Here is a 14,863-nt window from a genome sequence, read left to right as displayed (position 1 = left end):
GCAAAGAAAATGGCGACAGCATCAGTAGTGTATAGTTGCATAGTTGGTAATTCGTATTTATGTCTATTTTCATTGCATCGTTCATTCGATATTGATATTGTACGATAGTTACACAGCTACATAAAATACTTTGTTCTGTATATGATGAAATTGTAAATCTTATTGTAATACATTTTTGTATGTACTGTTATAAAAATATATTTGGCACGGAAATAAAATTGTGATAGAGTTAAAAGAAATAGTACGTTAAAGTATCTATGAATGTTATTCGAATGTATTATATGAACTTTATGCACAATTCTTGCACAATTAAATATGTAATTGAAAATGAATATTTATTTTTTTGTGTCTATTTGGTCATATTTTAGTCCAATTTGCATTGATATTGCATCAAACTGTTGTGTATGATTTATTACAGTTTCACGCAATTGTATATATGTATACAATTTGTATTGATATTAAATTACAATTAATGCATACATAGTGTCATGAATGTGTAGTTGCGCGATAACATTGTAAATTTTGTGAATCCAAAGTCTATTCTAACTTAAAAGGAATATCAAATAAATAAAAGATACAAAATACGAATATGGTAAGTGTCACCAATGATACAATTTGCTATGTTGATAATTTATATCATTTGTAAATAAATTATTCGGAAGAATTTAATACTGTATTTTATATACATATTGGTACTTACTTAATAGTGATATTGTTAATTGTGAAATAATTAAAAGTAAAAATTTAATGACAAGTATCCCAATACTTAAATAAACACTTTTATTTCAAATCATCAGATTTTGTTTTTTATTTTATTCTTAAATTGTATCTTTATTAAAATATTTGGAAATCTAATGTATTTTAAGTAATTAAATGTTTTTTACATATATATGTAAAATAGAATAAAATAAAAAATAGTAGTTTATAATAAACCACTTTTTAAATAGCTTCAAATACATATCATTTATGATAATATGTATATATTAATACTAAGATAATATTTACGTATTAATAATAACATTGTTATCGTAGGATGATGATGATCAGTATCAAGCTGGTTATGATGTAGGATCTTTTCCTAAAGATTTTGGATATGCTCCATTTGATGGGGAAACAGAAGGATCTATGGATCCTTTAGCAGGAGAACAAAAACCAAGAATATTATTAATGGGTCTCCGCAGGTATCCAAGTGTTTAACATATTTTTATTTTAATATTATTAATCATGTTATTAATAATATTTTTATTGATTATAAGAAATTAATATTAATTTTAGGAGTGGAAAGTCATCAATACAAAAAGTAGTTTTTCATAAAATGTCACCAAATGAAACATTATTTTTGGAAAGCACAAATAAAATTATTAAAGATGATATAAGCAACTCTAGTTTTGTTCAATTTCAAATTTGGGACTTTCCAGGACAAATTGACTTCTTTGATCCTACTTTTGATAGCGATATGATATTTGGTGGTTGTGGGGCACTAGTTTTTGTTATCGACGCTCAAGATGATTATATGGAAGCGCTTAATAAACTTCATTTGACAGTTACAAAAGCATACAAGGTTAATCAAGCGATAAAATTTGAAGTGTTTATACATAAAGTTGATGGTTTATCTGATGATTGTAAAATGGAAACACAAAGAGATATACACACTAGAGCAAATGATGATCTTGCAGATTCTGGTAAATAACACAAATAATTAAGAAGCTTTTTTATTAACAGCACTTAGAAATAATTATGTTTACATTTCAGGATGTGACCAAATACATCTGAGTTTCCATTTAACATCCATATATGATCATAGTATATTTGAAGCATTTAGTAAAGTTGTACAAAAATTGATACCACAATTACCAACTTTAGAAAATTTACTTAATATACTCATATCAGTAAGAAAAAATATGGACATATAAATTTTTGTCACATAGTTGTGCAAAATAAATTGTAATTTGTTTTTCAGAATTCTGCGATTGAGAAAGCATTTTTATTTGATGTAGTATCTAAAATTTATATCGCAACTGATAGTTCTCCTGTAGACATGCAAAGTTATGAACTTTGTTGTGATATGATTGATGTTGTTATTGATGTCTCTTGCATATATGGGTATGTTTTACAAAAATTTCTACATAAAAGCTTTTATCTGTCTACATAATAGAAATAATTACATCACATATTTACTTTAGTTTGAGGGAGGATTTAGAGGCTGCAGCATTTGATAATCAAAGTTCTAGCTTAATCAAGTTAAATAATGGAACAATTTTATATTTACGTGAAGTTAATAAATTCTTAGCTTTAGTCTGTATTTTGCGTGAAGACAATTTTGACAGACAAGGTAACATAATGCTTCAGTAAATTTACTAAGAAATAGATAATAATAATTAGTAATTATTGCGCATATTATATTTAGAATCCTCTCTTTTCAATTTGTAGGTGTAATTGATTATAACTTTCTTTGCTTTCGTAAAGCTATACAACAGGTCTTTGAATTACGTAATAAAGCTTTAACTACTACAAATGTTAACAATCATTCAACACCACCTATTAATTTGAATGAAACTACAAATGCACCTACAGTATCGCAAAGTGGAACAATGGGACAAAATGGTACTGTTGTAATGGCACAAAGCTTTGGACAGAGCAGAATTTTTCTTTAAATGTTTGAGCAGAGAGAATTTTCCACTTTTATTTTACATACTGGCAATAATATATCTCGATCATGTTATTCATAACTTAATTTTATAAATATTTACTTAATGTGAAAGATGTATTTATTTTATTATTTCTTATCAATTTTTTTAATGGTATTAAATTCAGGAAGTTACATAAATGTATATATAATTGTGTATGAAAATAAATTATTATCATCTATTAAAATAGTAATTCATATATTTTTATTAACTAATTATTATTATAAAAACTTACATTACTTTTTAATTGCTTATCATGAAATGATATAGAAGTATTAATTCTTAATAAACATCTATTTAAAATCTCATATTTATCAATATATTTTTTATAGCTTATACTTAAGCAACCTTGATTATAATTTATTTTTATCATAGTAATCTATTATTATTAATCAATAATTTGTTTCTAATTTATTGCCATTGATAAAATCTTCCATTTCACGATGTAAGGTATATGGAGATAAATTGACTGTAACAATACTTTCTTCTAATTGATACCAACGTATATATGAAAATGTTTGTTCGTATTCATTTAGAATAATATGATTTGGTAAAGAATTTTCAGAATTTACACTGAAAAATACAAGTTTTAAAATCTTAAACATTTTTAATAATATTTTTAAACGCTTCATCGTAACTTGATGGCATTTAAAGACAACCTTTTTCCTTATATACAAATGTAATAAATAATATTTCTTCAAATATCAAATTTCTTACCTGCTATTATACCAGTCTACTTTGTGTATAATCTTTGGAATTGGTATAGGCAAACCTGATGGTGGTAAATATTGATAAGCTATTTCAATTAGTAAACTGCGACTCAGATTACTAAATGGACACATAGTAACATTGTTCTTTATATAAATATCTTTTGTATTGATTTGATATTGTAACATTAATTCATCTGAAAGGAATTTAGGCATTGGCTTAGGATTTTAGGATAGGTGGAACAAATTTATGAAGCAAATAAAAAAACTTAAAATAGATCTTTTATTTTACAGTATAAATTGATATACTTTTAATGTACAAATTATGTAACAGAATATATGATATTGCAATTTTCATAAATATTTCAATAAAATTACATAAATTGTAATACATATTTTGAAATATTTAAGATTTGCGAAGTATACATATATTTCTTATTAAGAGAATTTTAACACAATTACTTACAAAGTATTAATAAAAGCAACATATTGATAGTATTTTTGTTAATCAAAGATTTAGCACAAAATTTAGATTAAAAAGAAGATTTGTAATAATGCAATTTGTTATAATGTTATTTTCTATAGAATTATTATTGGATATAAAAAATTTGAAAATATTTTACTGTTGGGTATATGACATACTGCAATTAAATGCAGAGCTTAAGCCAGTCACTGTGAACAAAGCAATTTAAAAAAAGAAAACATTAAATGATTATCTAAATTAACTAATTACCATGCTAATATATCTTTTAGAGTTATTAGTAGTAATTATTAAAACTTCATATTTTATCTTTTGATATTAAAACAATTGTATCAATTTTGGAAATATCAATTTAAAATGAATTATATAATGTTGTTAATAGAATTTCAGACTTACAATAATTTGCATCCTTATTCTGAACTGCATTATGTAGGGCTAAAGCAAGATATGTGTGATATTTATTATAGCTGCTTTCTAACACATCTAATTCTTCACTGGCAAATGTTAACTTTTTATAATTCCATCGAACTCGGATATGATTACACATTTCAATTAACTGAAATAAATTTGTATATATTATGTAATTGTACGAACTATATTGTATTAAATAACAAAGTTTAATATGTATACATACATTATTTATTGTTGCCATTAAATCTTCGTACTCTGAAGTTAATAAACAATGTTCATGAACTTTTTTTAAATATTCATTATGAACTGTAATTAAAAAAAAAAGAATTATATATATTAATCCTATATAACTGCGTATGTGTATTACAATTTTATTATACTTATTATTTCATTACTATAATTGTACCTGATATGATTGCGTCCAAACTCTCAGCTTGTGTTAAAGATTTTTCTAACATAAGACTTAAATTTTGTAATACTTGACCTGACAAATAAGTATGTACTGAAGTAATTGCATGTAACAAGCAGAATCGTAAGCTTTCAATACGCCTTATATGAAACTGTTCTAATTTATTCCTTTTACACATTGATTTCGAACCTTCTAAGTCTATAAAAACTATCTTTGTTTATAATATTTTATTAAAAGCAAAAAAAATCTTGTAATATGTTTTCTTACCGCTAAATCTTAAATTATTTAATGTCCATAAAGCCCATTTTAATTTTAACTGAAATCTAAATATTTCATTATATTTGATGAAGGTTTTCTCGTTTAATACAATATTTATAGGCCAGCCGATTGTATAATGCAATGTTATATTATCAACAGCCATTAATACTTGATTTGTATGAGTGCTAGAAACTGTAATAGACCAACGTGAACTTAAATCTGCCCACCATTGAGAAAGGACTTCTTCAAGTATACATGATAGAAAATATGAATTGTTCCACATTTGATTAGTTTCAATCTAAACAAAATAAATATAATGGAAATTTAATAATTTAAAGAATTACTAATGTTATATAGTTTACCTCATGAAACAATCTTTGGTAAAATTTGTTCATAATATGACCTGCTTCCATCATATAGACAGATCTCATTAATGTTAAATGTGATTCCAATTTATATTCCTCACACATAATATTTTTGACTAATTTACTGGCACCATTATATCGTGAAATCAAAATTTCTGCTAAAATATTTTCTAATATTTTTCTGAATGGTAATATATAATTTGATTCTCTTTCAAGCCTAAAATATTATACTTTAAAATATACTTATGCAAGAAAATTCATTTGAAGTAGATAATAGAATTACCTTTTGAAAATATTAGTTTCCATTTTGATATTTTGGATCTTGGAAACCTCAGCATCATCAATATCACTTTTCTTTAACAATTCAGAAGGAAGATATTCTTCTAAAGCTTTTAATAAAAATGGATTATTAAACTCAGATAATTGTTTTATAATGTTTTTTTCCATATCCTTATCATACTCAGTCTTAGTAACTTCTTTTTTCTGAGATGGAGATACTTTCTTTTCTTCTTTTTGTTCATCTGTACTATATTTAGAAATTTCTACTTCTAATTTGGCATAAAATTCATCCACCAAAGATCTCTTCAATTCTGAAGGATATATAAAATTAAAAGTAAAGTTATAATAGTAGGAAAGATAGGTAATTAAAATTATATTAATTACCATTTCCTCCAACATTAATCCTCCATATATCTGTAATTCGATCTAGAGATACTAACAATTCAATACTTTGTCCTATATGTTGTATCTTTCTTATCAAGAATTGCATGATTGGATCTCTTAAACATATACTATCCAAAGGTCTCAAAAACAATGTTTCATACTGTGTGCTACTTTCTGAAACTGCATTGCTTGATAACCTAATATGAATAAATAATTTATCATTTGTAATCATTTTACCATATATTCAAATAGTTTTACCTTGCAATTATAAATTCTTCCCTCCAATCTTCAAATCGTCCATCACTTAACCATGTATCAATTATATTTAAATAAACAGTAATGCTAGATAGATATAAACTAGTACAAATATTTGTTCTTTCTATATTGTGTGAGTTTTGTATTTCAAAATACAAAGATGATAGTAATTTAGATGCACACTTCCAATTTGGATGAAGTTTCCAATTTAATACTGACCTTTTATGAACTTCATGTAAAATTTGTATATTATATAAATTTTTTTTAAGAATTGATGATAAAGATAGAAACGTTAAATTGCCATCTAAAATCCAATATAAATACAAAATAGAAAATATAACAAAAATATTTATAAATCTATTAAATATAAAAAAGCTTTTACCTTGTTTCATAAGAGATTTTTCTATAGCAATTATTTTCTTTCTAAATTTCATCAAATGTTGTCTCAGAATTGCATTGTAAGTTTCATATGTTAAAGGTGGCTTTTTACAAAAATCATCTTGCATGGAATACAATCTAATTCCAAATTGTTCTAAATCACGTATCATTGAAAAATACTTACAAAATGGTAAAAGAATACTATTAAATGCGACCTGAAATACATTACTACTAATACTCCTAAATAATTAAAACTCATACATATATTAAATATATATTAATGCAGATTGTTTATTATATACTCACAGTAGTTAAACTAGGTATTGATATATCAGGACGAATAAAAAACCCTGTTTCTTCATTTTGTTGAAACACTGCCATTTGCATTGGAACATAGAACATCCATAACAATTCTCTGCATACTAGATATTCGCTAAGAGTTCCAAGTGTATAAAGATCTCTGCCATTTGCTTTATGCCTATATATTTAATATTAATATATTGGAAATATTTTGTATAAAATATGAAGAATATAATTTTCATGAGAATAATCACCAAATTTCACAAAGATGAGCATCAGAAAATCTGCTTTTAACTGGATATTTTCTCCAGTCTAACTCATTCCACCAAGTATTTTGAACATTTGATAATAACCAATTTTTAGATTTAAGTTCTTCATTTAGAGCTAAAGATAAGTTATTTAATTCTTTTTCAACAGATGGTATGCATATTGCTTTATTTGAATTTGAGATGTCTATTGGTACTTCAAAATTTGAACCTATATCCACATTATCTTCTGTATCATTAGACCATTCCTATTAAAAATTAAACATTTGCATGAATTCAAATATATTTTATAAGTATTTTTCATTGATTAATCAAATATTACATGTGAAGGTAACTATAACATTACTCACACTGTCTGTGTCACTTTTATAATCATTGAAAAAGTTTTCTTGGCCTTCTTTTAAATATTCGGCCCAATCAATTTCTTCTGCAACATCATTTTCATCTTCACCTGTTACATTGAAAGTATATTCTCCGCGTGTTAATGCCAAAGATTCCAAATCAGATTTACAGGTTTCTTTAGCTAATTCCAATAGCAATGTTAATAGATACCATTGCAGATCATACTGTGGATGTTGTTCAAAACTAAAACTTGACAGAAATGCATCTACAAGTTCCTCAAACTTTTTTGCTACATCATATTTTCCATGGATCGAAAATTTTGTAATTAAAGCTTTAATAGCTTCTTTTGTACTGTTACTATTGACAGATAGATATCGATGATGTTTAATATTTGTCATACAGAATCGTTCACAAATTCGAAATCCTTCTTCATTTTCCTAGACATAACATAAAAAATAATACACATATATTTATCAAAGTTTATATCTATAATTCTAATTTATATACATATTTTTAAACATATATCTTTTTTTACCTCAAAAGATGTAATTGCTGTTATTAACTGCTTCATGTCATTGTGAATGTCATTTAATATTTTTGTACCCATTCTTGTTTAAAGAAAAGTAGAATATTGAGGCAAAGGAATAATTTTGTGCTGAGAATAAAATATAAAGGTAAAAATAAAATAAAGATGAACAGTTATTTTGAAAAGAAAATAATTAAAAATCTAACCCTTTAAAGTGCTCTATACTTAATTTCGTACATAAACAAAAAGATTATGTAATCTTGAAATTTCATTTATATACAATTTTAGTTCCATAACAATTATATAAAAATACTCATTTCATTAAAACAACATCAATTTTTAATTTCTTCTGAAGCAAAATATACCCCGATTAAATAATATGCGCATGACACTTCCCAAACATTAGACTCCATTTTTAAATAGATACCAAAATTCTTATCCATAAGTATCCGTAACGTAAATTAAATGAATGCAACAAAGATATGAAATTATTTCCTCTATAAAAATTCATTATCTTATTAGCACTATGAAAATAATTTTAAAATAAGCTTTCAACACAGTATTTCAACTCTTTTATTCAAAAAAAGAAATCAACATACTGAATTATTCTTTGTTATTATTTAATTTTTGTACCACGTTCACTGTTTTCAGTACATGGCTGGGTTTTCATTTCAAATAAAGTAAAACAAGTATGTAATAAGATGCACAATTAACATAAAAAACGCGGTATGGAACGCGTTTAGTATGCCTGAGCATTTCTCTAAAGGAAAGCTCGATAATACAGTTGTTGTATGAAAATTGTAAAATAGTCAAATAATTGAGTAAAATACATGAACAATATACAATTATTATACATTTTTTAGCATAATTTATTTAATAAAAACGTAAACTAAAAAAGGATTACAATTAGTTAAGTATAAATGAGACAAAGATTTACATTCACATATACATATAAACATATTTCATATTATGTTTCTGTAATCATGATGGAAGACTTGACATAACCCAGTCAAACAATGAGATCTGAATCAACACAAGGACCGTAATACATTCTGTAAATATAAATTCATTTAACTGCATTTATTTTGGTCCCATATTAGGGAAAACCAAAAACATCTTATGGAATGCATATTAACATTATGTATCATCAGCAACTATTTTAAATTCACAACATTTCCATAAAAAAGTTTTTGTTTACATATTGAGTACATATTTTATCTTTAGTATGATGTTTATCTGACTATCAGTTTAAAAATGTACACATAAATTAAGCATGATTTTGTCAAAGTGCATAAATTAAATTTTATGAAAGTTCTCAATGGAAGAGTTGTTGACTATGCACTTATAATTTAACATATTGAACTACCTGCGAAATTTACTACAGTTGAAAGGAAAAGATATTCATGATACGTTGATAATGATGTCATATTATCAATGTACATTAATATGTAGTTATGTCAACTGAGAATAATGTTATATAAAAATAAGTATCGAATTGTTTTACTAATACATGAATATGAAAGTGCATATGTTCCTGAGAAACACTAAGTTTTATAATTACAATTCGTCCTTCTCATCTAGATCTATATCACTAAGATCGATATCTTCTTCTTGTGGAAGTTCAGCATCTTTGCCATCCCATGGTTTTGTTTCAAGAATTGTAGGTAGCTGAGCTCCTTTTAAAGGAGCTGTACCTCCTCGACCGTAACTTAAGTCTCGTAAAAATTCATTTATACCATCATACGAAAAACTACCCTTTAATAGGGAGTATTTCATTTTCTTTATATTTACAGCTGCTAGTGCTGGATATCCGAACCCTCCAATTTCTAATGCCTCTTCAATATGAGGTTGAGCACCAGCTTCAGCCCAAAGCCAGCTGTTAAAACATATTTAGATATGTGCATTATATAATTTAATCACCTTATTAGTAAGCAGTAAATAGAACTTACCCCCACATTTTTTGTTTATATTTTTCTCCAAGGTCATTTAAAACTTTCAAATATCCATTTCTACAATCTGATTGACAATCTAAAATATGTGGTAAAACGGATACAACACATAATGGTTTGTCCTCACAGACTTCTCTTAAAGTCTTTTCATTTATAATTTGAACTACTTCTGGTGCTGGAACATTTTCTGCTACTTTTTCTAGTGACCAATTTACTATATCACTACTTGTGCGACCACCATCATATTCTTGCACAGAATCGAAAGATTTCTTCCCAGGTGCAAAATATTTGATAGTAGGATATCCTTTTATTTCATATTGGCTAGCCTGGCAATATTATGATTTGATTATATTTATATTAACTTAAAAATACAAATAAATCATATACTTATAAATAAAAGTTAATTAAAAAATAATTACTTACTTTAACTCTATTTACAGTAGCATCAATGGCTCCCAATTTCACTTTACCTTTAAGTTCTGTTGCTGCAGATGCCCAAATAGGGGCCAAATTTTTACAATGACCACACCATGGTGCATAAAACTCAACTAACCACATATCTTCCGAATTCATTACCATCTTATCAAAGTTATCGTCAGTTAATTCAATTACATCCTTGGAATCTTTGGACTATAATAATAATAAAAGATTTTCAATTATTAATTACTTACCTTTTCCTTATCTTTTACTGAATCTATATTTCATTACATTGACATTATATTTACCTTATAATCTCCGCCACTCCTTTTACCTCCTAAAGCTCTACGTGCTTTTTGACTAGCCGCATTTAAAGCAGCATCAACAATTCCTGTTGCAGTTCTTGGCCCATTATAATCTTCTGGTTTATTATCTGTACCAAAGATTTTGATTGTTGGAAAACCTTGAATTCCATATCTTGATCCAAGGGATTTATGTTCATCTGCATTTACTGCACCGACTTTTACAATACCCTGTGGAATTTTATATTAAAAGCCTCTGATAAGAATAAGGAATAAAATAAATAATATGTTAAGTATAAAACATAAAAATTACTTTTAAAGCAGTTGCAGCTTTGTCATATTCAGGTGTTAACTGTTGACAATGTCCACACCATGGTGCAAAAAATTCTACAATCCATACATTATCACTATTTAACACCAAACTATCAAAATTGTTTGGTTTTAGTTCAATAACATCTGAATTGGAGGAGTACAAACAATGTGCTCCAGTAATTAACAGCAAAATACCTAAACAAAGCAAATATAAAACGATATTGAATTACACGTAAATAATATAGAAATAAGTGTTAAAATATTCATAAAATTAGAGTTTTAGAAAATGAATATTCAGTGAGTAAAAATACATTATAATGGTAATTATACACTACATTGTAATGGTAAGATACATCTACCGGTAAGATTTAATAGTAATAAATCGTGAGATCTTCAATATACATTGGTTTGTAAAACTCACCTAAAAAGTCTTGCATTTTGCTTAACGAACTAACGTGAACTGATGTGTTTGCAATTATTTTGAAAAAGTCATTCAGCGAAGAAGTCTTTCACATAAAAGATTGAAACGAACACAACTTTTTCTTGTAAAATTCAATCCGTCTCTCTGTTTCCCCACTCTTTATAACCAGATACAACTTTTCGTGGATCGTTCTGATTGGTTGCTTGTAATCAACAAGCACTTGCTACAAAGGAAATAATTGTAGAAAGATTGTTATTCTGAAATCATTCGTTTCAATTGGAGTGACCAAAATTGGATTGTTGCTTCGCCTCTTAAATGAAAATATTATTTTATGTCATATTATGTTATAGAAATAAAATATTGTTACAAATTTTATTCGAAACTAAAATAATTACAAATTACAAATACACGTAGGCGGCTGTTTAGACAAACATGTATAATGCATAGGTGCGTAGGTTGAATCAGTTACATTCACTAGATTTGATTGATTTTCATATATTAATAATTCTTTGGTAGTTCTATTTAAAATTGTATAAGATTTCTGACAATTAAAATGCTAAATTAAGTCTTGAATAGTTCAAGAATTCGCCGTATAGGTGGAGAAATTTAATCTTTTAATTTCGTCATAAAGGGATTAATTCCACCTTTCGACTATTAGAATTGGTTATAGTGTTTCATGGCCCGCCAATTGGACGATTTTTTAAATATGCTTATAACTAAGAAATTCAGGGGAGTATCTAGATAGAATCAGATAGAAAGTTTTCTCCCTGATAAAACTAATCTTAATTAATTCCTTACGTTCTAAAATTTCATTTAAGCCTTCGAAAATTAAAAAATTCTTCCTAGGAACCGAAAAATTTGGACTTTTTAATTTTGTCGTTTGTCGATTGAACATAAATATTAATATATATATAATTCAAACGAAAATAGCACAAGATTAAACAATAGAAACGATATGGTTATTAAGGTCGACGAATTTAATTTGTCGTGCCTTATAAAGATATCGAAAAATAAATACATGATTGTATCTAAAATGGTGATAATGACTTTGAAATTTCGCAAAGAAATAACCATGAAAAAGATCATTTTCATCGTTGTACGTAGCCCTTGAAATACAGTAACTTTGTTCTGAGAAGTTTTTTCATATTACAATGAATAAGGCAGATGTTTAGATGATCCCATTTAGCTAGACCATTCTGTGTATGTTTCAACTTTAAGTTTAATTTTAGATTCTAGAGAATTTTATTACATTTTACACTACTACATACGAATATATGTGTATGCATCCATCTATGAAAATAAATATAAAAGCCAATTAAATACTTTACTTATTTTCATGGTATATTACATAATTGGGGCCGTTCTAATTCTAGTATGCCGTAGCGGCGTTAATTGTTATCTTATCACTATCAGTGAAGGGTAAAAGTTCCGTACATAAAATATTCTTAAAAAAAAATGAATTGATATATCAGTTGGAAATTTTAATAGTTCAATTATACAAGGTGCTATTAATTAGAAGAATTTTAAAAAATTCATTGAAAAATGTCGCAAAATCAATATAAAGATGTTACACATTGTATTTTTGATATGGATGGGTTATTGCTCAGTAAGTTACATAATATTCCTATAAAGAATTAATTATAGAGACTTGATTAAAAAAAAAAAACTGTACTTAACATAACTAATAGAAATGGATTTTTAACATTGCTATTACTTTATGATGTCAGCGCTCTTATGAGTTCTACACAAAAACTTAACCTGTAGATAAGTGATTGTATTTGTTTACATGAATATAGTAATTTTGTTTTGTCTATGTACGTGTAGTAATGAATAAAATCACAATGGCAATTATTAAGAAATATGAGGGATATAAATTAAAATACACCATGCATCTGTATGAGCGGATTTTACTATCAAAGAAAGGGTTTAAATAGCACTCATTATAGCGTGAGTTTGTATGTGCTTTACTTCCAATTTTTAAGAAGCTGTGTTAGAATTTCGTACATACATACTTGCGGACATGTACAAACATTTCTGTTGAACAATTTTTCATTTATCATAGTATTGAGAAACTACTTTTCAACACAGTTTCTACAAATTAACATTTCAATTATGAATCATAGTTTAAATCAGTAAGTTAAATAAATCTTATATAGAGTACATCAATTTATATAAGTAATGTTGTATTAAAATCTTAATAGATACAGAATTAATTTACACCAAAGCCTTTAATCATATTACAAATCGCTATGGAAAGGAATTCACATGGGAACATAAAGCAAAAACTATGGGTTTTAAAACAAAGGATGTTGCACGAGCTGTTGTTGAAATGTTATCTTTACCAATAACAGCAGAAGAGTTTGAAAATGAGGTAGTCAAACTATATCAGGAATTATTTCCATCCGCGAACATGATGCCAGGTAATATATAAGGGTTTTAAAAAATAAGAATCTAAAATTTTAAGAAGTTTATAATTTCCATTCAGAAGTGTAAAAAATGCATGATCAGTATTAAAAATAAAAATGATTTTTGCAAAGCTAAATGAATAAATATATAGAGTAATAGCATAGTATAACACATAGTACAGCATATATTATTTGAAAGCAGGTGCTGAACAATTATTGAAACATCTGAAACAAAATAATATTCCAATAGCATTAGCTACAAGTTCTAATAAAGAAAATTTTGAATTAAAAACTCAAAGATGGAAACATATATTTGATTTATTTAGCCACAAAGTTCTTGGTGGTTCTGATTCTGAAGTTACTAATGGTAAACCAGCACCTGATATTTTTTTGATTGCTGCAAAACGATTTTCTGATAATCCTGACCCCTCAAAGGTTTGTTAGGATTTGTATTTTTTACATTTTAGATTTATTTTATAATTATTAATAAATTGAATGTTATACTTTTAGTGTCTTGTGTTTGAGGATGCTCCAAATGGTGTAAAGGCTGCACTTACTGCTGGAATGCAAGTTGTTATGGTTCCAGATCCAATGTTACCAAAAAATTATATTAAAAATCCAACATTGTTACTAAACAGTCTTGAAAAATTTCAACCTGAATTATTTGGTTTACCACCATATAGTGTATAATGTCTAAAATGTATTCCTGTATATGATTTGAATATACAGTGGCAAACAAATACTTACAAACACACTCCATAAAATTTGTATTGTTTTTAATGTCATATAGGAAAGAAACAAATTAATTTTCCTTGTAATTTTTTGAAAATATAACTATAATCTTCCTCCTTACAGACACATGCTTACAAACAATATTATTTCAATCCATTGTAACATAGGTATTTATGTTTTATGATAGTAATAGAGATTAAAAAAGAAAAAAATTAATAGATTAACGTCCTAATAGATATACTGATACTGTAATATTAATAAATATGTGTAAAAGAAA

At 26.3% G+C, this 14,863-nt stretch overlaps 4 protein-coding genes across 7 annotated transcripts; 2 read left to right on the top strand and 2 right to left on the bottom strand.

The window, feature by feature from the left end:
• The first annotated feature begins 97 nt into the window (after nt 1-97).
• LOC122571338 (ras-related GTP-binding protein D) lies at nt 98-2,817 on the top strand. 2 transcript variants are annotated; one of them, XM_043734955.1, is made up of 8 exons: nt 98-241; nt 419-592; nt 1,033-1,181; nt 1,276-1,682; nt 1,753-1,889; nt 1,961-2,103; nt 2,184-2,332; nt 2,431-2,817. In XM_043734955.1, the coding sequence occupies exons 2-8, from the start codon at nt 590-592 to the stop codon at nt 2,652-2,654; spliced, it is 1,212 nt and encodes a 403-aa protein (XP_043590890.1). In that variant the 5' UTR covers nt 98-241; nt 419-589; the 3' UTR covers nt 2,655-2,817. The 2 variants fall into 2 exon arrangements, with proteins under 2 accessions (XP_043590890.1, XP_043590891.1); XM_043734956.1 differs by lacking the exon at nt 419-592 and having other exon boundaries at nt 111-241.
• Nucleotides 2,818-2,953: 136 nt separating this feature from the next.
• LOC122571336 (gamma-tubulin complex component 5) lies at nt 2,954-8,616 on the bottom strand. 3 transcript variants are annotated; one of them, XM_043734953.1, is made up of 16 exons: nt 8,255-8,615; nt 8,058-8,177; nt 7,531-7,959; nt 7,169-7,428; nt 6,921-7,092; nt 6,619-6,829; nt 6,456-6,540; nt 6,240-6,323; nt 5,982-6,178; nt 5,602-5,908; nt 5,316-5,535; nt 4,963-5,251; nt 4,693-4,893; nt 4,510-4,592; nt 4,272-4,431; nt 2,954-4,066 (listed from the first exon to the last, which is right to left on the bottom strand). In XM_043734953.1, exons 2-16 carry the CDS (start codon nt 8,127-8,129, stop codon nt 4,014-4,016), a joined length of 2,823 nt encoding a protein of 940 aa, XP_043590888.1. In that variant the 5' UTR covers nt 8,130-8,177; nt 8,255-8,615; the 3' UTR covers nt 2,954-4,013. The 3 variants fall into 3 exon arrangements, with proteins under 3 accessions (XP_043590888.1, XP_043590886.1, XP_043590887.1); XM_043734951.1 differs by having other exon boundaries at nt 6,240-6,540; nt 8,255-8,613; XM_043734952.1 differs by lacking the exon at nt 2,954-4,066 and having other exon boundaries at nt 4,073-4,431; nt 6,240-6,540; nt 8,255-8,616.
• Nucleotides 8,617-9,113: 497 nt separating this feature from the next.
• On the bottom strand, nt 9,114-11,610 carry LOC122571337 (protein disulfide-isomerase A6 homolog). Its single transcript, XM_043734954.1, has 6 exons — nt 11,450-11,610; nt 11,030-11,223; nt 10,723-10,947; nt 10,421-10,627; nt 9,998-10,323; nt 9,114-9,924 (listed from the first exon to the last, which is right to left on the bottom strand). The coding sequence occupies exons 1-6, from the start codon at nt 11,463-11,465 to the stop codon at nt 9,606-9,608; spliced, it is 1,287 nt and encodes a 428-aa protein (XP_043590889.1). The 5' UTR covers nt 11,466-11,610; the 3' UTR covers nt 9,114-9,605.
• Nucleotides 11,611-12,700: 1,090 nt separating this feature from the next.
• On the top strand, nt 12,701-14,710 carry LOC122571339 (pseudouridine-5'-phosphatase-like). Its single transcript, XM_043734957.1, has 4 exons — nt 12,701-13,055; nt 13,651-13,869; nt 14,057-14,289; nt 14,365-14,710. Exons 1-4 carry the CDS (start codon nt 12,992-12,994, stop codon nt 14,542-14,544), a joined length of 696 nt encoding a protein of 231 aa, XP_043590892.1. The 5' UTR covers nt 12,701-12,991; the 3' UTR covers nt 14,545-14,710.
• The last annotated feature ends 153 nt before the right edge of the window (nt 14,711-14,863 follow it).

Source organism: Bombus pyrosoma, linkage group LG10, assembly GCF_014825855.1.
Source record: "Bombus pyrosoma isolate SC7728 linkage group LG10, ASM1482585v1, whole genome shotgun sequence".
Classification (NCBI taxonomy): Eukaryota; Metazoa; Arthropoda; class Insecta; order Hymenoptera; family Apidae; genus Bombus; species Bombus pyrosoma.
This window is presented reverse-complemented; position numbering and strand designations above follow the sequence as displayed.

Excerpts from the sequence above, each read along its gene's own strand:
- LOC122571338 (XM_043734955.1), top strand. Across the intron at positions 1,683-1,752 it reads TGATGATCTTGCAGATTCTG|GATGTGACCAAATACATCTG; the intron begins GTAAATAACACA and ends TTTACATTTCAG. Across the intron at positions 2,333-2,430 it reads AGACAATTTTGACAGACAAG|GTGTAATTGATTATAACTTT; the intron begins GTAACATAATGC and ends TTCAATTTGTAG.
- LOC122571337 (XM_043734954.1), bottom strand. Across the intron at positions 10,628-10,722 it reads GGAGTGGCGGAGATTATAAG|TCCAAAGATTCCAAGGATGT; the intron begins GTAAATATAATG and ends TTATTATTATAG. Across the intron at positions 9,925-9,997 it reads TATAAACAAAAAATGTGGGG|CTGGCTTTGGGCTGAAGCTG; the intron begins GTAAGTTCTATT and ends ATGTTTTAACAG.
- LOC122571336 (XM_043734951.1), bottom strand. The coding sequence starts at position 8,129 with ATGGGTACAAAAATATTAAATGACATTCACAATGACATGAAGCAGTTA. Across the intron at positions 7,429-7,530 it reads ATAAAAGTGACACAGACAGT|GAATGGTCTAATGATACAGA; the intron begins GTGAGTAATGTT and ends AATTTTTAATAG. Across the intron at positions 6,179-6,239 it reads GAAGAATTTATAATTGCAAG|GTTATCAAGCAATGCAGTTT; the intron begins GTAAAACTATTT and ends TATTCATATTAG.
- LOC122571339 (XM_043734957.1), top strand. The coding sequence starts at position 12,992 with ATGTCGCAAAATCAATATAAAGATGTTACACATTGTATTTTTGATATG. Across the intron at positions 13,056-13,650 it reads TATGGATGGGTTATTGCTCA|ATACAGAATTAATTTACACC; the intron begins GTAAGTTACATA and ends AAATCTTAATAG. Across the intron at positions 14,290-14,364 it reads ATAATCCTGACCCCTCAAAG|TGTCTTGTGTTTGAGGATGC; the intron begins GTTTGTTAGGAT and ends TTATACTTTTAG.